Here is a 22447-nt window from a genome sequence, read left to right on the forward strand (position 1 = left end):
TTTAGGAGAGTAAGGACAAGGCAGGCGCGTGTATGCCAAATAACGCTACAGTTATACCAACTTAAAGCAGCATTGTTAAAATAAACATGAGCCTACTCACTGTATATACGGCACACATATTCCACAGTCCTCTGACCACAGAGTAGGTCTTTAATACTTTGCCACTCAGAAGATACACATAAACCACAGCACAAAGAACCATTAGAAAAACAAAACAATATGTTTTTATTATGCTTTTTCTGCATGCTGAACATAAATAGAGAGCTTAAACTTCTTTCAAAACCTACCTACCCAAGGTGTTAATGTTTTAATCATCATTAGTGGCCATACATATATAGTTAATATTTGTTTTGTCCTCGGCAGTTACCTTCATGCCATCTCTCACATCTGCACACCAAGCAACCACTGTAAATCTTCCTCTGCTGGATTTTCGTTTATTGGTGATCACACCAAGCTAGTAAGGCATGTTGTTAGTCTTTCATGTTTCTGAGGTCTGTTTTCACAAAAACAACTCATACGAGGCAGCAGATGCCTCCTTTCCATTTATCTACACCCACCATCACAGTTTTGTTTCAGGGTGCTTTAGTATGGCTACTACAAATTTTGCAAATGCTGCAGCACATCCAAGAACGGCGCCACCACTGCTTATGAGAATTATATAAAAGTGCTGGTGACATTTAAACATGTTTGGCCTTCCTTCTCTGTTGCCAATGTCTACTTATTACCATTCTAGATTTCTTTCTTATTTATTATTTGTCAATTTGCCAAGCAAATAGAAATTTTCCACATAGGGCAAGTTGTTACAGCTGTATTTGAAGCGAAATTTGTTTTTAAGTATTTTTAACGTTTAGGAACATTTCTTATATCTTCAATATCGTAGACTGTTTAGGGTCAAATCACTTAGAGTTGCTGCATTCAAATTTTTCTTTTTTAATGCTCATCATCAATTTACCTCGGTGTGAATAAACCATTCTAAAAACAATTTGATATTATTTGATGTTTATTCCATCTATCAATGTTGTAAAAGTAGCAAATAACTGGAATCATTTTAGTATGAAAGAGTCATCAGGATCTGCAAACTTCGCTCACAATTGTACATGCAAATTTTTGTTACCATCCCTATTTTACAACACCCCTACCTGGGTATCATATTGTTAGGTCTGATGGTAAAGGTATCGGCCTTCTAGACAGATTTTATTTTTCTTTCATGTCTAAAACAATTTCACCTCCAAAGATAATTTGTGTGTAATTAGTAGATATAGTAGCTCCATATACCAGATCCCCAGCTTTCAGTTATAAAGAATGTGATCCCATACTGAAACTTCAGTTAACCCTTGCAATGCAGTAGAAACAGAAATCTGATCTCACCAGCTATAAAAAGCTTGAAAACACTCAAGCAAATAGTTACCATGTGCCTACTTTGTGAGCTGTGTGTGTAAGAAATCTTAGGCTTTAATAAATGGCTGCCAAATTATAGTAAACTAGTAAGTCTTATTATGTTGAGCTCTGCTGCCTAGACATATGGCTGAACAGAGAAGGCTGTGTTAAAGGCATTTTTCATGACAGCTAAAATTACAGCACCTAATTGGAGATGAGGTCACCTTAAATGATCTGGGGATGCCAGTTGGGATGTGATGATAAAGGGAGAGCGTTTAGATTTATTGGTTAGTTATTACAGAGCTATGATCAATAGATTTACACCACATATTACAATACCACAGTCTATTACATTTTTCATAGCTCCAGCTTTTAACAAAGAGGCAGACTTTAAATTTAACTTCTGTGTGTTTTGGCACATAACACAGAATTTTATAGGAACAGATGGGACTTATAGTTAAACTTACACATATAAATATATGTGTATAATGTCTGTATTTTTTCGTGTGTGTGTACATAATACATATAAATGTGTACCTAACATATGTACTGTAAATATATTTATTTATTCAATGAAAGTCAACATTTTCCTCCAGCATAAGCCTATATGTAATAAAGTGGTTCAGTAATATTTTTTGGCCTGGCTGAATATACGAGTGACGTTCAGCCAGTGACTAATGTCCTTAAATGTTTGGCAGGAAGGTTTAGAATTGTAATACTATTCTCTTCTGTGCAGCCTGTGAAGGTCAGCTAAAAGCTGCCTACAGAATATTCTTTATCTGTAAGAACGCAATATCCATGACATATCTTTTTACAGATCTCTGATATTTCGTTAAATTGTAGCAATTCATATTTTCTAAAGGTAGTTTTAACTTAACATTTGTGCGATCACCTGAAACACTTACATTGACTTTCTCATTAATTTATAAAGGTAACTGCTTGCACTGCCTGCACTTACAGTTTTATAACATACGTGTCCCACTGCCTACACTGCCACACACCTCTTCATGATGACATATGTTCTCAAAAGATGTTCACATTCTGGTTTGGTAGATTTCTCGCTGTACTCTGCAATCTCTGTTGCTGTTCTAAAGTGACTTAGGGTTCAGCAGATGGAGAGATGGAGGTTGCTGAGGTCAAACACTTCCACAAGTATCCAATGTGGATGATCTTTATAGTCATCCCTTCATCAAAAATACAAGGTTTAAATATTAGATGCTCGCTTTGCAGGGAATGGCAGTTTTTAACTTTTCAGATAGTCCCCCTAATGTTGGTAGACAGGTTGCTCAAAGAAAGGAGTATATCTTTTGCCTTCATTCAGGAGAGTGTAGAAGCAAAAATACCAAACTTTTTAAGGTTGTTTTTTATACGCCAGCAATTCATCAGTGTAGATTGCCTTAGGTAATGTTTTAGATTATTTCATGCAGATCGCATTAGAGGGCTATTGGCAAACATTTGAGAACGTGCCAAATGTAAACCAATTTCTGGGTCTGATATTGTGTATTGAGCATACCAGCTTAGTATACACATCAAGGTTTGCTAAGTTTTGTTCTTGCTCACACCGCGTTGACCAAAATGATGAAAGCGGTATTTGGGCCACGCTGTTTCATCCACTTTAAAATGTAGCCTCCCACCTCCTCCATGAAAGCTAATTGACATGACAGGGTGATCGGAACTGTTATAGTAGCTGAAAAGGAACCTATGCTTCAGTATAGAAATAAAACTCGTAAAAGGTTTTAGCAATAAATAAACAAGTAACCAGTCTGCAATTTATCATACGTGTGCTTGAAATGGGTAAAGGTCTCATTTGTTTCAGGTGTATAAAAATAATTTTATATTAGGTATGTGGAAAGTGCTTTTTTTATCTGGCTTTAGTATTTGTCAGTGGGCATGGCCAGGTAATATCTAATAAATGTAAATGAAATGGTAAAGTCAAATATTTAATTCTAGTTTCCATAGTATGTGTTACCACAGCTTCTTTATACCACCTACATTGGCCTAATATTATATACTTGAAAACAAACAATATGCTGCTTGTGGTCCATTGGTTAACATTAAATATTTGTATTTAAAAAGTGAAATGCACTTTTTCTGACATGGCAAGCAATACCAAATACAGATCTTTGTCATCACTTCGCCCACTCAGCTTCCTTCCTGCGACCTAAATTTATCTTCTGGAGCCTTCAGTAACCATGTAAAAACAAACTCTCTTTCATGCTTAGACCCATGCAATGGATATACAAGGTGTCTTTTCACCTGTCCTGTCAAGATGCCCTTGCTGGGTCACTGGTAGTGCTTTTATATAAATCCAGTGACTAAAAGTTTGTAGCAAATATCAACTGTAAAATTATAATTCCATACTAGATCTTGGTAATAGCCACAAATGACCTCTTTTTGCAGACCATACATCACGGTTTACCTTTAGTATACATTTATGGTATACTATATAACCACTTTCAGGACTATTCCATTTCCATTTATGCCAAGTTTGTCCAAGTTTAATTTTTTTTTGGTGCTACACTATTTTACTGCTAACAGGAGATTGTGTTACAGTTCTAAATTCTTGTGCCCCCTATAATCTGGAAGGAAGGATCTAGCTATATTATATATGTTTCCAGGTCTGGCAAAGCAAGAGTGTTCCCTATTCTATGGTACATATTTGAGCAGGATGTGTGCTGTGTACAGATGGATCCATTCAATAACCAAGTACATCTTTCAGTAATTTGTGTCTGCTTTTTATAATTCATGGGAAATGCTGTTAATCTCAATTTAAAATTTTCCAAGTAAAGATTCACTTTTTTTACATTTGTGATTCAGCATAGAAACAGTGGATAAAGTCTACCATTCCTTTAACTTTTTTATTACAGCAAAATCTAACTGTCAACCCTACTCTACTAGTAGAAATAATTATTATTTTTTCTTCTCCTTTGCTGTTGGACATTTCCTCTTACTTTTTGTCTAGTAAAACTATTGTAAGCAGGCCAAAAAAGAAGGGGTCTTTAGGAGTCCTGGATAGCTGTAAAACTTAACAGGGGTTCAAATCCCTGCTCACTTTATCAAAAACATTAAAATGGTTATTTTGAGTTGACCTACATTTTAACATAGTAACAGTCTGATTTAGAGGGGTCTTATTCCCATTGATTAGCATTACTGGCATGTTGCCTAATCTGCTCTTAAAGAAGCATCTGTAGTTTGGCACTTTTATTAATTTCCTATAAATAGGACAAGAAGAAGACTGATACTTTTACTTTCTTTACTGTTCGGGACCTAATCTTTATTTACAGTTTTCAATAAATCCTTCAGCATGGCCTCACTTATTCTCACAATGCATGATTTATACAAACAGCAATAAAGCATTACACCAGCTTACCTGACCAAGTAAAGCATTGAAGTTTTTTTTAATGTTTTAAGCTTGTCTCTGTAAAGAGGCAACACCTGCAGCCATTTGTTTGGCTGTGATTCTGAAAATAAGAAACTTTAACCTTTTTTTCCTTCAATAACTTTACATTAACTCAAAACATTATGCCTGGACTCTTGAGTGGGGAAGCTCTCTGAATAGGTCCTTTATACTTTGACATTTCAGGCCCACACCCTCATTTGTTGGCTGCCCCAGCTGAGTAGTTTGTGGTGACTAACGTTTATACCATTCAGTGCATTTCACAAATGAGTCTATGGTCCTAAAGGCATACTGCCAGGTTTTATTTATTTAAGTTTTTCTAGTCTTAATATTGATGGTTATTTAATTTAGGGTTTTCTCAGCCTACTTTTTCTGTGCCCTCAGGACGCATGTTCTGTGTAGTCACTGTCTAAAAGATATTAGCCAATTACAAAATGATCAGCAATTAAGTCAGATTTACAAATTGTAGGTTAGGCAATTTTTTTACTATGGATGACTAAATTTCTGTAGTTTCTAGTTAGAGGTAAGGTAGTTTAACCTAAAATTTGGAATGATAGCTGATAGACCTATACTCAGTAAAGACAAATGTGTCTGCCTCTAACTTCCCAGTGGTCCTCTGCCTATAGAGACCCCCGGAATTTATATGTAAGTTTTCACTGTCTAAAAACTAATGCTTGCACATGGATAAGCATGATCCCATATGATAGCTTGGTGATCAGCTTCTCACGTATCAAGGTTTTTCAGTTACAGATCCAGATCAGCAATTCTCAAAAAGTAAAAAAGAGGCACCATAAGGTACCTGGAATAGAACCTGGCAGTTAGTTTTTGCAAGGTGTACTCTGAAGCTTCTGTTCAAACCATTTTATCAGATGTTGGTCACAACATTGCAACTTTGCAAGTAAAAATAATGTCATGAGTCGTTTCAATAGTTCTCCATTATATCTGAATGAGTTAGAGTCTAACTAAAACTTTCATGCATGTTGATTCCAATACATGTCCAGAAATACCATTCAGTAAGAAATGACTATTAGCTAATATGGACAAATTTGATCACAAATGAATTGCATATCTTGTAACCCAAGTCATAGCCAGGTCTGGTAATCCAATATTTTTATGTACTGTATGGCCACCTAATTGAGAAAAGAGGGGGGCCTTTAAAAGTTGTTTTTAGCAAGTTTGGTGAGAAAGACATTGGCATAGAGTGGTGGCATAGCATTAGGGTTGAAAACTCACATTATATGTATATGTGTGTGTAATACTCCGATTATAGCAAGGAGGGAGTATTTTGTGCCAAACCACAACATAGGGTTTAACCTCAACAGACCCTGACTGGATACATATCTTTGAAGAAAAATATATGATGTTCATACCTCATTTTTTATTGGAACAATAGTCTCTAGATGGAATTGCCTGAGCAAGCTGGGCAATTTATTGTCCCTACCTACTTCTGTAATGACCTATCCCACAGACATTTTTTCAAATTCCTAACAGAATTGGTTACCTTGTAGGGAATTCGAGCAACCAACTGAGAGGTGCTTGAATACCTGGAAAGCAGAGGGACATTGATCTCCCTCACAAAGACCCTTCCAGTCTTCCAGGATTCCTTATTCTTCTCATACAGCGGGGCATATCTGCCTCCTCTGAAATGCCAACCTAATAGTTTACTAAATTCATACCATGATGTTGCTATGCATACCTTCCTATTCCTCCTACCTTAATGGCCGACAGTAGTACTGAAAGGATTGTCCTTCACAAACACTGGTATAAGCTAATTCCTAATACAACTCATACTCATGATACAAGTTTTATATTGTGATTGGGATACTAGACTGGGTTGATAGTTAGCTGTGTACAGGAGATAAAGAAATAGATTTGTCCAATCCAAGCCATGTTCTTCTACCACTATATAAATAAATATATATATATATATATATATATATATATATATATATATATACTTCCAAAATGATTTATCCAAATCTGTTTACCTATATTATTTTGTCATTGTATAGATTATACTATCTTTAAATGCCAATATGGTTTATATAATTTACTGCTAGCAATATGTGCATGTAACAATCTTACAGCAGATTTTTAAATCAATACATGGTCTACTTTGAGAACATATTATTAATCAAGGCTGACAGAAATTGAGACACCTAATATGATGATGTCTCCATTTTGACTTGTAATTAAATAAAAATCTGAAATCCTATAGCAGGATGTAGATGTGGTTTTCAGAATCTTCAGATAAACCGTTTTAGGCCAGGTAATCCATACTGTTTTATGTAGTGTAAGTGTTCTACTTAAAATTAGGACATTAAATGGGTCATACCTGTGGAATCACATGTCTGCAACTGAGGAGAAGGAAAGCCTGGAGGTAGAAACATTGAATGTTTTAACTGCAGTAAACTAATATTTTATCATTAGGATCAATTCAAAAATTAAAGCACAAGTATGAAGATATTTAGACAAAGTGAAATTTAGTTCAATAACATTTAAAAATCATAGCCACATGTATAAACAAATAGATCATTTTCATTGTGTAGAGCTTTGTCTGTTGTGTTTATTGGCCCAAATAAAATGAAGATACAGAAAAAGATTCTGCAGTTTCCATGATGTACAACAAAGGTGATGACAATATTTGTTGAACTGGCTGAGGACATTGTTTTAAATGTAACATAACTAAACTATTTCTGCATATGAACTTTTTTAAAATTGTATACAGAAGTTTGCACTAAAGTGTTTTATGTATATTTAATTGCAAGTATTGTATTTATTACATAGAAAGGTTAAACCCTTATATTAGTTTGAATTAGCCAAACTCTGACTGAGTGCATTACCTAGTTAACCATGTTACTGTAAGTGGATGTGGTAAAGCCGTGATGGTATATAATGCAGTTCTGCTCATTTATTAACACACAAACTCTATTTTAAGGCTACAACAATTGGTCTGTTCATTGCATGGCAATGTTGTTTACTTAGATCAATGGAGATGCCTTCCGGTACTGGCTGTCACCTGCAATTTTTAATACTCAATCTTTATCATGGCACACATCTATTGGGCTTAGAAAATGATTGTTTTAAAATATGAATAAAACAGAAATTTAGGGTGTTTGGCAAGAGCCTTATACCAGCATATACATAAAAGCGGAACTAAACTAAAACTAAAATTCAAAAAGTACATTTATCTTTAACCCCGCAGATCCCTAAATGGCGCTGGTCCTTCCCATGTTCCTGTCCCGCGTTCACTTTTCCGTCTTCTTGCTACATCACCTGATTTGGCACTGCGACATAGCCACTGTGAAGGGGAATAAAAGAGCTGATCTCACTGTACAAGCGTGAGATCGGCATCTATTTCCCCTTGGTGGAAAAAATGCCCCTTCTGCCCATGACCGAAATCTGGCTTGCGCAGAGACAGCAGCCAGAGCCTCTCAGGATGTGTGACGTAGGTATCCAGGGAGGCTCTGTGAAGATCCAAACTTAAAGTGGCAGTGCTGCACCATTTTTAAAAAAAAAAAAAAAAAAAAGGGTGTTGCACTTAAAAAAAGAAAGAACATTTTTACTTTATTTAAAAGGGTTGTCTACGTATGTAAAGTAAAAATATTGAGTTTAGGTACGCTTCAATGGATCTGTTTAAAAATGTTTTCACTCAAGATTCATACAACTTATAACTACAATGCTTTTATTAAAGGTAAAATTAAGATTCATTTTAAAAGTTTTGCCTGTGACCAGCAAACTTTAACAAATATTTGCAGAGAACAGAACACAACTATACTCTCACCAGTTAAATCTCATACGAAAATGGACATGACTGTTTTGCACACCTTGTGATACACCCCTAATAACATGTATTCCTAGGGACATTCTATTCAGAGCAAGAAAGCAAAATATTTTCTCAGCCAGGGTTCCATCATTTGTAACATATGTTCCCACCATGCTAATGTACTGTGAGGTGTGAATATGGGAACTATAGCAGGGGTTCCCTAGGATCTGAAAGGTCAAGAAAGGCTCCACTAAGACTCCAACCTCACTGCTTTGTAAATGCTTCTTGTCACAACAAGTCTTTATTCTGAGCACCAATCTCAATTATTTAATAATATTTATAAGCACCAAGAGAAAAGTAATAGGAACGGTTTTGAGCAGGAAATGTAGGGAACTTACCTTCCACTTGCTGACCTGATGTCCTGTGTGCCCTTAATCAACCTTTTCCAGTATAAAGCTATCTTTATATGAATCATGCTACATCTTACATGAATCAGCTTGAAATATATGTATTCAGTAAACTAGATGTTTTGGGACATATTTTCAGCATACTTTTATATTTACCTAACAAAGACGATTTTATTAAAATCTACTGGGGATAATAAAATAGGCTGTGGATGTCAAAGAGAAATTGTATGCAGAGATTGAACAAGATAAATAAAATCTTTATATCCAACCCCTAGTTCAGAAACATACCTACTACCCAGAAAAGCTAGGTCTATAAACAACAAAATTCATTTTTGTGATCTATAGTGTATACAAAGTGTTTTCTTTCTAAAATAAGAGCTTCATCACATATATTATGTTCACATAATTTGGTAGTTTGGCTACAAAGTTGATGGCCATGAGCTTTCACCTAGTAACACAGACAGATTTCTGGTTCATTAGGTCATCTGTAGCCAGCCTATTACCATAAATTGTAACTTTACAGCTGGACTGTATTCTAATCTGTGCATAATATACAATGAGAGGTCTGCATTACCATTCAACTGATTGACTAACAACACAGGCATGTTAATGTGTGACATAAGGAAGGTCACCAGAGAAATGTCTTTCTTTAACCATGAAAGTTGAGTACAGACTCAGTCAACACTGCCTAACAACTCTGACATTTCACATTAGTCTGACCTTCCTGTAACATATATTTCAGTCTTTTAATTACAGTCATGGAAACGGAGGGCATAAATGTAACAACTACTGACATCCATCCTTGCTCTCAATAGGGAATACCTTTAGTTTAGCATTTTTTTCAGTCTGAACACTAAACAGTTTTGTCAATACTTATACTTTTATGATTTACTGTGCATAAAAATAGGGCTTCAAATTAAGAAGAATATATATATATAATATATATATATATATATATATATATATATATATATATATATATATATATAGGTGTATAGTCACCCATCAGTGTTACATTTAAGGAATGGTATTTTTAAAATATTTCATTTATTTGTTAATGTTAATCTGTATTTTTTTATCAGATAATTTTATATATTTTATATGAATGGTTTATATTTACTACTTGAAGTTCTGCGTAGTAGTTGGAGTCTTGTGTGGCAACTTTCTTTAGGCGTTGTGCTAAGAGTATACCTTATGGGTGCAATCAATTGCTTATTTGGGGTATATCAGACCTTATGGTAGCCATAAATGTAATACTCATCGTGATATCCTTCTTTCCAGGGAAGATCAAATATATTACTAATTTTGGATTTATAAAGTTATCAAGTATATAGACAAAGGTTCGTTATTAGCTTTGCCACTATGCTGAGCTGGATATGTAGGAGCAAATAATCTGTTGGCTTTTGTAAGATCACCAGATCACACAAATCCATGCTAGCCCATGACAGCTTGAAGATGGTTCATGGCTTGGAGAACTTGCCAGAGAAAAAGGAAAAATTTTAATTTATTTTAATTCCTAATGAACATAAATAGGACTTACAGCGAAATACATTTTAGTATGTTTACCAGTATGTGATTTTGTTTCCTTTGTGACTAACCAGCAGTTCATTTTGAAATTTCAGAGCTACAGTTTATGTTAAGATTAATGGCATAAGTTACTTTTGTGTTTTAGAGCATAACAGATGACTGAGGATTTACAAGTTATAGTTTTTTTAATTAATTTGTGGATATGGTCAGCGGTTCTGTGGATAAATATACTGCTAAAGAACGTTTGCACTTAATACAGAGATAAGCTTCCTGGCAGGCTGTTCATAAGCAATTGCTAGACCATTTGCTCTCTGTTGTTTATGCTGCTTTGCTGGAATAAAGCTGGTAAGACAGTCAGATGTCTTTCTACCAACAATATGCCAGAAGATTTCTAAAATTGTACAAAGATAGTTCTGCACTTGTTAAAAGGGTGAAGCACTTTCTATTTTGCACAGATAGTTTTGTGAAACCTGGGTGAGCAACCATGAGCACATGTAGTGATTATTGCCCCAGGAATGCCCTAAGTGACCCAATCCATACCTGCAGGATCAGACAATTTATGACCTTCATCTTGAAATGGAATAGGATAAGAGGACAGTATACAAAACAATATGATCTGTGGTTAGCTTGTTTGTAAATACTACTCAAACTGTATTCCAAGATAAAAAAGAGGGCAGATGTCTCTTTGTCATTTTGAAAAGTGGCAAAGAATCTATCCCTTCTACTTATACAGACAGGTAGTTATGTTTTGGATTATAATTTTGTATTCAAGGTAAAGAAAACACTTTGTGAAGGCAGTTTAGTCTCCAGTAGCTGGAAAAGAGTTAATCTAAATATATGCAGCAGTGCAAGACACTTGCATAATCAGTTTAGTTGCCAATGACATCATAAACCACAACTACTTTTGCTTGTGTTTGTCTCGCTTGATTCATTTGAATCTGTTTAGTCTGACAATGATTTTACCAAACACATAGGCATTTATCAAACTGTTCATCGGTAGCAGCAGCAAAGGCAATAATACATCCAAGTAAAATTTTTTGCTTTGATTATTACAAATCCATGGAGCCCTTGGGTCCAAAGCTTCTTCAGCAACATGGCTATTTGCAAATAGACTTTTATAGCACATTAGTACTGGAGGAGATTCCAAAGAAAATAGTTCTTTTGAATATTAGAACCAGCTGTAACTTTCTTATGCTGATGACTCATACTTTTTTTTTTTTATTGGGTGGGAGAACGAGGCAAAAGACACACAGAGTCTTATTCAAGACGTTGTTTGTTTTGCAAGGGGTATCCTAGCCACAAGCCAACTTGATCTTACCGAAATGCAACTCATGTTTATTTAATTTTTTTCTTCTCTCCTAACAGTTCCAATTATAAAAACAGAGCCTGCTGATGACTATGAGTCAGCTCAAACTTGTGGCCCAGTGAACCAGGGATTAACTCAACTCTCAAAGCCATACTACAGTCAACAGATTTTGATGCCATCTGATCCTGGTTCATGCCTTGTGCCTGGCTTCTCATCTTGTCAGCAAAGAAACACTGTGATGACATCTTCTTCCAATTCAAGCCACAAGCTCCATGATCTATCATCTTCACCGTACAACAAATGCATCTCGAATACTGGCCATTCCCAGCTAGGACTTCAGCAGCCCACTGGAGGCGTACCCACCATACAAGAAGTGCCACGGTCTATAGTTGTGCACCCAAGTTCACCCGATCAGTCATCCCACATCATGCTGCAGCCGCAGGTGAGTCTCCATCAGAGCAGTAGCTGTCCCCTTGGTTATCAACAAACAGTCTATCCCAACAGTCCCTCTTCTCCAGTTCCGTCTATTACCCAAGAGCCATCCTATTTGCAGCCCTGCAGTCCAACTCATTCATCAGTAATGGGCCAACCGCAGCACCAACAACAGAAGGTTCAGAGAAATGAATCTCCAACCATTCAACCTCTGTCACTGCCAGAGTTGCATGAGGACAGTAATCATAATTTGGCCCCTATTCCTGTAACCATCAAGTGTGAGCCTGAGGAATTGGATCAGTTGTACTTGGATGATGGTAAGTGTTCCACAGTTGTTGAGGCATTCATTCCGCTATATTGCTGTATCAGTAAGTTCTTTATTAACCAGATGCTTTAAGAAGCCACCATAAATTAACAGCCCTAAGAACCGGTGCAGAAATATGTCCATTTAGAATTAATAAAAATAAGAAAAGGGAATTGAAAATGTTCCTAATGTAGCATTTCTCAAACTGTGTATTTTAAGCATTAAGTGCCTTTCGTAACCACAGAGGTAGCTTAACCACCAATTTCTACACAAAAGTAATTGCAACCATATGCTCTTAGCTCATGCAGGTGATTTGATAAGTCTGAGTGGAAGTACAATAAAATGTCTAGCAATGCACCGTCTAGCTGTACACTGCAAATCCCTTCAGCAGTAAATACATGTCACATCAATGTGAACTGACTGCATTAGCCACTGTATTTTACAGATACAGTAATATATCAATAGTGAAGGTTTCATTATATTTCTCATTGATATAATTACCTTTCTTTTATGGAATCAGTGAAAATGTATAGATATCAGTATTTGACATTCTCTCTGGATTTTTCACATGGGGAGAAGGTAATATTCACTGATATTTTTTAGAATAAAGAAAATCGGAACTTTGCATTAAAATACTTGGGGGAAGAGGGGGTAGAGACATGACAAGGTGCTGGAGCAGATGAGCCAGATTTAATAAAGCTCTCCAAAACTGATGAAGTTAGGCTATCATGGGAAAACCTGGGTGATTTAGCAATCCTGAAATTGGTTTCTTAAAAAACACTTGCTATTAGTTCGCAAACGGTTTCAATCAATTTGGGGTTCGCTAGATCAACCAGATGAGAGTCTATCTTCACCAGTATTGGAGAGCTTTAATAAATCAGTGTACCACTGATTTGATTAGGGAACAGTGGTGTTCTGCAGAAACTCAGACAGGCCCTTGTTGGAATTTTAAACTAAAAATTTGTATAAATGTTATTGCCATAAAGTTTTTAAGAAATGTATAGTGCTTAATTTAGTTTGATTTGATATGTTTTTCCTATTACCAACAGTTTTCTCCCCAGCCCTTTTTAGCTGGGCGCACCACCCAGCGCTTCAGTAAACACCTTGCTGTTTTGGGTAGTTACTGGAAAGTTGGGTCAAAATACAGGGCCACCACCCACCTACAACTTTTTCTCACCCAGCTTTAAAAAATTTCTGGGTAGAATACTGATCAATATGGATTAATTATGTAAGATTGTCAGATTAGTCATCAAAAGAAAGGTAACCTAAAGATGACTATATATAAAGTATGGTTGTTACCTCATCCTTCTCATTTTGGTAGGATTGGGCACCGTGGGAACAAATATCATAGGCAAATGGGTTAAAAGGGTTTGGTAGATCAATATTGCTTCCTCTGGGTAAGAGTGGCACATGACTGTTTGCATAGACATGAACGGTTCTAAAGCAAAGTTCTGGTATGGCCCAAGTTATACTTTCACATTCCTTCAATGGTTAACTTTTTTTTTGGTCAATTTTAGGTACTGAGAAATATATTAGAAGATTACTATAATACTAATATCAATCCTGCTATGTAAGCTGGACAAATTTGTTCTCTGTGTTCTGACATTTTACTCAAAATACATGCAAATGTTTTCATTGTATTTATGATAATGATGTCTGTTGCTATAGCTTTCCTGCGTACTTCTCAGTAGTTGCAGTTATTGAATGGTATGATTGCATAAAATGTATAAAATGTAAAAGATCTGCCACTGAACAAGTTGTCAGGCTTTGGCCTCCAAAGATTTATTGGGATGTTTTGAATGGTTCATCTAAAAAGGGGTTATGTAACCTTACTGGGCTGTGATTTAGCACTCCCCACCGTGTATCCCAAAGATACATGAGCTCTGTATTTTCAACGGGATCATAGTTTACAATCGTCTTGTCTGCTTAAACTAATTGGTGTCAAGCAACATCTGAATTTGATTGTCTTTCGGGAAAATATATATATTACAAAAGTTCACTTTTTTGTCTTTTGTAAGACATTTTCAGACATAAACCTAAACCTTCACCATTCTAGTCAAATTAGATAAAAAAAGATCGAGTGGTTCTGGGGCTGAGTAACAATGGCACCTTTTTATTATGCAGACAAAAATAAATTCTCTTATTACTACAGCTGCAAAGTTCAATAAAAGTGTCAGACTTTTAAATTCGAGTTTAGTTTGGGATATAACCCCTTAAATCTCACTAATGAATTTTGCTAATTGAAAACAGCTTCAGTGATTACATCTATGAATAAATTACAATGAAGACCAGCGGCCTGTGGCTTTTCAAGCTGGCAAACATACATTTTAAAATGGCAGAACTAATAAAAGGGAACGTGGTGTGATCCAGTGTATGAATACTCAGCTACAACTACAGCTGCAATTTATAGCCACTGTTTAGACATCTGTGGTTTTATTGTTATCTTACAAAACAGGTTGGAATCTGACACAGTGCTTCAGAAATGGAAGGGCTACCACTCAAAATGAGCCTTGCCCTGGGGCCCAAACACCTCCGCCACACAAATCTATCCTTATTTTATCAATATGTCTTCATGATATTGACGACTTGTCACTTGTCTAAGGAAGATATATCTGTTTGATAGCAACAATAAGGATAAGTTTCCTTTTTAATAAAGTGAACTAACATATATCACTCCACATAGGCTGTTTGGTAATATAAAGTAGATGTATAGCCAGTATAGTTTTATTTTGGATAAACCCCCTCCCAGTATGTTATCTGCAGTGTGCTCCACAATAGGAAACTAGAGGAAATCTCTACAGTCCCTGGTGACTATTGCTACCAGAACAAATTTCCCTATTGATAGATTCCACCTGTAGGGACAACTCTAAATTTTGGATTTCTTATCACTTTGTTTCAGTGACAATATTCACCAATTAAAATATAATTTTTTCTAACTTACCAAAAAGTTTTTGCATCATTGTTAATATGACATCTATCTGCATTCCATGCAATGTATGCTGTTTCCTGCTAATGTGATTGGTGCTCTTTTTAATCGTATTATAACACTGGGAGTAATAAAATGACAGTGGCGGGCAGACACTTCCACTTAACACGCAGGAAAGAGAAAGTAAATAGAATGACACTAGACTTTCAAACAAACAGCAGAAGATAAGAGTCTGCAAAAAAATTTCTTAAAATGTTTTTATTGTATATGACTGATTTGAAGAGTAACACAGAATTGTAGTTAGAACTCACATTGTTTTGTTGATGCCATGTACAGTACCTTGCCTTACACAATGGGCCTAATCTATTAAAGATTTCCAAGATAGACTATCATAGGTGAACCTGGGTAGTCCGGCAAGCCTGAAATGGATCTCGTCCAGGACTGAAAACATTTGCCAACTATAAGCAAATCATTTTTAAGAAATCCATTACAGGTATGCTGGATCACCTCGGTTCTCCAATAGTCAGGTTGAAAAGTCCAAGTTCAACCTAGGGATATAAACATATCCCGTATAAAAACCCTACAGACTTACCATGTTTCCCCGATGATAAGGCATCCCCATCAAATAAGCCACCCCCCGATTTTTGCTCAAACAATTAAAATAAAGCTCCCCCCGCAAATAAGACATCCTCCAATACCTGATACTGTGTGCCTCTGTGTGACTCCTCGATGCTGGCTGCAGTGCAGAGTGAAACTGAAAGTAACTTCAAAGGACAAGCAAGCTGCTGATCCCTGCCCTAACAGAGTCTGTTACCCGGCCGTAGAAGCCAAAAAAAAGTGAGTCAGTGATCAGAAGGGGAGAATCAATGGCACATAGTGATCAGAAGGGGACAATCAATGGCACATGAGTGATCAGAAAGGGGACAATCAATGGCACATACGGTAGTGATCAGAAGGGGACAATCAATGGCACATGAGTGATCAGAAGGGGACAATCAATGGCACATGAGTGATCAGAAGGGGACAATCAATGGCACATGAGTGATCAGAAGGGGACAATCAATGGCACATGAGTGATTTTCAACAATAAATGTGTACTGTAGTCTTCTTCATGGAAAAATAAGACATCCCCCTGAAAATAAGACCTAGGGCATATTTTGGCATTTCAAAAAATATAAGACAGTGCCTTATTATAGGGGAAACGGAAATAGTCTATCTTCTCCAGTCTTGACCAAACAAATAAAGTCCATGATGCACATGAAAGCATGTTGCTTTCTGTGCAATGTCTGATGTTTTTACTATATGTGACACAGTGCATTGCAACCATTTTTGTCTGGCCTTTGCGTCGCATTACAACAGACAGCAACACAGGTGGCAATGTGTTGCAGTATAAGGCACACCAATGTACATTCCTTTAGTGTAAATGAAGTCTTAATGATATCCAAATTTAAAACCATTTTGATTTCAATAATTTATGATTATATTCTCAATATAGATTTGGGCAAAATGTTGCCAAAAATTAGAAAAAACACATTTTTTTGTTTGCCGAGTGGTCAAGCACCCTAATAAAATTGAAACCACTTTTTGTGTTATGATTTGTCATGGTGGAATTGATTTGTTGAACAAGTTGATGCTACATAAAATATGTAAAATAATTGCAAACATGGTTGGGAGATAATTGCATAGTGCATGCTTACCATAACTTTTAAGGCTGGCATGTTTGGCCTCAGAATTTAATTGTATATGTATCATACTAATCGTATATGTATGTTCTTCTTTGTGTTAATATACAACAAGGTATTATTACCATTTAATAAAAGTACGACACATATAACTGCACTTACACAAATTCTCAACAACAACTTTACTGGTAGTCATTAAAGAAGAGCTGTGAAATAAACCAGATTTCTTTATAATTTCTATTACTTTTTAGGGAAACAAGACTATATTGTTCTCTCACATCCCAAAGATACAACTGCTTTGGTACAAGCCAGTCTTGACTTTCCCCCAATGTCCCAGCAGCATGAGTGAAGTTGAACAGTGTCTGCATGTACACAGTAGCTCATGTTTCTTGTTGTACTCTTGGGATTTTTTTAGTTATGAGAATGTGTTGAGGCTGTACAGGCTAAAACATGTGTTTTGTAGCTGGTTGATTGTTTTTCTATGATGTGAGTTTTATGTGATTGTTATAAATGAATGCAGAAATCTGAAAGAAACTTATCAAGATTTAACTGTGAGGAACTACTTACCAGGTGAGCGATGACAGTCATATGTTGAATAATGGTGGAATGTTAACTACACCTGGCTTGTGTATTTCATTATATGGGGTCACAGAGAATTCAGAGCACAGGATAAAGCAGTGATTGTACCTGCAGAGTCAATGTATATGTGATCTTATGGGTTTATGGTACCCTGTAGATACCTATACTGGATGTACTGATGGACAAAATAAAAGAAACTTTTTTTTTCAAGAGTTGGACCATATTTTGGCTTTGAAAACCTTTACTTCTGAACTATATGTAGAGATAATTTGCACCATTCTTTATAGGGAAAATTACTTTGATGGATGAAGAGGTCAGATATCTAGTTGGATTCAGCATAAACATTGATTGATGTTCAGATAACATGACTGGCCAGACCATATATATATATATATTTATTGGGCCGCTCCCCTAGATAACGTATGTAAGTTGAAAAGAAAGACAAAAGATGGCTAGGGATTTAGTGCGGCAAAAGGATAATATATTGTAGAGAACAAAATTTTAGATAACAGCTTTAGCGAGATGTATAACATAGCATTTCGTTTGATCTCTCCCATATAGATGAACATGGGAAGATCGACCGGTATACTAGACAGTGATATCCTTATTCAAGTATTGAGAGAAAGCCTCGTGTCCCAGTGCGTTTCGCCCACAGGATTCATCAGGGGATGCCACTTATTAGATTGGTGTCTCAAAGGTATATCTTAAATAGGGAATGGAAGGTTGTCATAATTAAATAAGGTCCAAAATATTCAGCTAATGAAAGACCAAACGGTTCCCCAGGTTGGATAAATGTGGAGCGTTATATATATGGAAGTTGAATCTTCCCCTAACACGTCTGGATACAAAACTTTTCTCTAAATACTTGATTAGGGATATCACTGTCTAGTATAGCGCTTGATCTTCCAATGGTTATCACGATTGGCTGTATGTCTGACTGTTATGTCCAATGCTATAAACATTCAGGTGTCTGATATGATAATAATTATTAGTACAAATTGTGCATCTAATAAATTAGCTGAAACAGACATATGTATACCTGCACATCTACAACATTCAAATTCAATAGAATACACCATAGTGTCTAAGAGAGGGTGCAGTGTGTTGGGAGATTTTTCATAATAATATTTCATAATATACTGAGGATTTGCCAATACTTGCCTAGAATTATACATAAACTTCAGCTGTTAGATATGGGCCAGTCTGTCCTATGGATAACAGTAAGTCCCCGAAAAGATACAATTTAGATACAATCTCTGATTTTGTAACAATTTTGTGAAAGTGGTGATGTATCTAAGTATTGCATTGCAGTTACTATGTTTATTCACTAATTTCTACTGAACATACATTGCTGCATCATTCATTTTGACAAGACATGGGATAACAGCCCGTTTTCGGAATGATAACTGAACATCTATGCTTGCTAAGCCTTTTTTCCATATCTTTTCATAATCGCTTACATTGTGCCACATGCGCTATGAAAGTATTATTCTTTTTTAATGAGATAATATAATGATTCTTTACTAGTTACAGATATTTTGAAATAAGCTTGAAGCTTGACCAAAGACGCAGAGTACAATCACACCCAAATACTTGCTATCACATGTTTGCTGCCTTTTACTCAGCAGGATTAAATCTAGCAATGCTCATACTTTGTACCTTTTTAAAGGAATCCTGTTGTGAGACATAAACACAAGACTACATTGCAGAGTTTCTTCTAACACTTGCTGGTTGTCTGGCTTTCTTTGGTTTCAGTGTAACAGACACAGAACAGTCATGGAGTATATAAACGCAAGGTCAGAACTCTTCATCTGCTTACTTATTCAGTGAGTAGTATATTTATAATGTGACCGCCACTCTGACTGCAGGTTACATTGGACATTTTAGTAGAGGAAGGGTTGCTGGAGAAGTGTTGCAAAGTAACAGTGGACAAGTTGAAAACTTTTTTTTAACCATAGCATCATTTAAAAGCCAATTGTTGGGTGTTTTTTAAAAGATCAACAAAAGCATCCTCCATATGTGTCACATTGACTATAATTATTATCTTTGCACTGTACAATATGATATTCATATCATTATTTTGTTGTATGAACAGAGTTGGGCCTTTGCTCCTGCACAGGAATGCAACATATTGTGGGCTAGCTTTTCCTATTTGAAAAAAAATATTGTTGCAGGTTGGAATTTATAGCAAACAAAAAAAAAACAAAGCCGTGAGTTAGGAGATAGGTATTGGAAAAACACACTGGATGGCCAAGCGCTGACAGTTCCGCCACATGTTGCTACATGAGACAGTTCTTTTGTAACCGGGAAATAGTGACGGTGAAGCATTGAAAACGGCACAAGTATCTTTTGTGCAGCAAGTATCTCTTTGTCTGTTATCTTAGGCAGCACAATTGCCAGGTTCAGCTGAAGGTTGACACAATTATGTGTTTTGAAAGCCCTCGTGAGCACTCCAGTTTCCAGTAGTCAGTATGTCATTACAGCAATGTGCAGGTAGTTTGCAGAGTTCAGGACTGTTGTCTCCACTACCGAATAGCAAACCATCTACTTCCTCTTAATTCCAAGCAGCCAGCCTTAAAGGGAAGGAAAAAAAGAGGTTTCCTCATGGAAAGTTTGACTAATCTGGCTCTAAGCCCAAATCTAGGGCCTTCTACATTTTCTAATGATGATTGAAAGAGTACATGCTGTGATAGAACGTGCTGACTCGCTAACATTTGAGATGAAGTTTTACATTTGATGAGTAGAAAAAATATTAAATAAAGGCCAAAATAATTCATTAGGGTCAGATCTTTAATGGGTTTAAACGTTTACCCTTGTAAGACAGAGAGCATTAAAACAATTCAGACGGCCACAATATCATGCTTGCCTCTCCCTGGTTAACCTGTGCCCCTTCTCCTGAACATCTCTCCAGGGGCTCACCAAGAAGATTGGTCTGCACAGCTTAATTGACAAGGGCAGGTGGCTCACACATTTGCAAGCCAATAACGTGGTCTAAATACATTACTGCAATGAACTTTACTTCTACTTAACTGTTTTTTTTTTCCAATGACAAAGCTGGGTACATGGAGCCAAGGTTCATGAAGATTTGGAGTTGAACGTGAAATTAAAATTAGAAAATTTTTATGTTGCTTAGTAAACAAAACCGTAGTGCATACTTTTATTTGTAGTGAATAAATAGAGAAAGGATTGAAGGGGTATTATTTGTATTCATTTAACATAATGCAAATAAGTTATGTCATTTTTGTGTTAGAAAGTACAGAACGGAATATATGATAAGGCATATGATTGTCATGGGGTGAAAGTAGTTTGAGAGTAAAAACAAATGACACTCCTCACAGTCAACCTGCTGCCTATTGGTACTTAAAAAAATAGACTGGACACGGAAATTATAAAGCAACGTGCTTTACCTATTCTTCCACCCACAAAATAGTGTTTAGTACCTGGCAAGAATTGATCAGGTGATGGGCGAGTAAGGTGAGAGCAGTTGGCCATAAAATGTTAGTATCACCTTAATATCCATCATTTACCTGGATTACCACCATGTACCACTCTCCATCCATTAGAATTAGGCAAAACTTTGGAACTCCAACACTGCTAGATTAGTATTGCCTAATTATGCACAAAGTTATGTGGTCAACAGTCACCCAGCACTGTTTCTCATTCATTCTCACCACACAATACCTCCCCCCCCCCCCAACCAGAAGTGCCATTAGGCTCTTTCATTTTGATTCTACCTTTACTACATATTTACCTTGTTCAGGTTCGCTTTATGATAACAAAATAACTAGTCCTCTGTCTCTGTAATATTACTTTTAAAAAAACAATTGAGTAGCAGTTGTGATAGGGAATAATGATGCCAACAGTAGCATGTATTATTGTTTTTTCTTTGGGGGGGGGTTCAGTAGCAATGGAAATCATTCTCATTATATCAGTACATTTCCTACTTTTTCGTCCAAACCAAAGCGCAGTATTTTTTTGCTGTTTTTTTGGTGTTTTTATGCTCTTCGGACCATCAACAATATAACTGCTTCATCCAAACCTAATGTATTTTTTTCCTAACAGAACCTCGTGAAACACCAATGGTGTATGTTTTCCACTTTTCTTTTCTTTTTTTTGTCGAATACAAACATTTATAGGAGTTCTCTTTCTTATCCCCATGCAGGGGATAGTTGGATTACACTTGAACGCCAGTGCCTACTATTTGGTCAGCAGGTTTAAAGGAATGACATTGTTCCTAATGTTGGATGTATGCAAGTTACCAGCTAATGGTGCATTTTCTTTTTCAAACAAAATTACAGACAAAATAATCAGTACCACATGTGGGTGTTAGAGAATGAGTCAGTCACTAATTAATACACCTCTGCTTCAGATAGAAAATATGAAAAACACTTGATCCTAGCCCATGTCTCTGTGTGTTTATTTACCGCTGGACGGAGGGTAAGAAAGGTCTATTTTGATAACTTATACCCATGAAGACCCTCAAACTTGTAAAACAACTTGTTAACACACAGGCTGAGCATAAACAGTGGCTGATATGGCATAATTTAGTGTATTTATTATGTTTGTGTTGGTGTGTTTGTTCTGAATGTCTGCTTTAAATATCTGCAAAGCTTGAATGATGTACTTACTGAAGGATCTCAGTACTTTTGTGTTTGCCAGGCTCCATTCTAATGTGAACTTACCATGCACTGTTTAGGCCATGGTTAGCCTTATAATTAAATAACTTTCCCTGCTGGAGAGAACA

The 22447-nt window shown here is 36.2% G+C and overlaps 1 protein-coding gene across 3 annotated transcripts in view; it reads left to right on the forward strand.

Annotated features, from left to right (window-relative positions):
* The window catches only part of NFATC1 (nuclear factor of activated T cells 1), a 118199-nt gene that overhangs the window by 69732 nt on the left and 26020 nt on the right, over positions 1-22447 (forward strand). For 2 of the 3 annotated variants that reach the window (XM_072411556.1, XM_072411557.1), the window contains exon 9: positions 11840-12222. In XM_072411556.1, the coding sequence (XP_072267657.1) occupies positions 11840-12222 (383 nt within the window). Of the gene's footprint in view, positions 1-11839; positions 12530-22447 lie in introns of all 3 variants that reach the window. The other variant, XM_072411555.1, reaches the window with a different exon arrangement.

This window comes from Pyxicephalus adspersus, chromosome 5, assembly GCF_032062135.1.
Source record: "Pyxicephalus adspersus chromosome 5, UCB_Pads_2.0, whole genome shotgun sequence".
Lineage (NCBI taxonomy): Eukaryota > Metazoa > Chordata > Amphibia > Anura > Pyxicephalidae > Pyxicephalus > Pyxicephalus adspersus.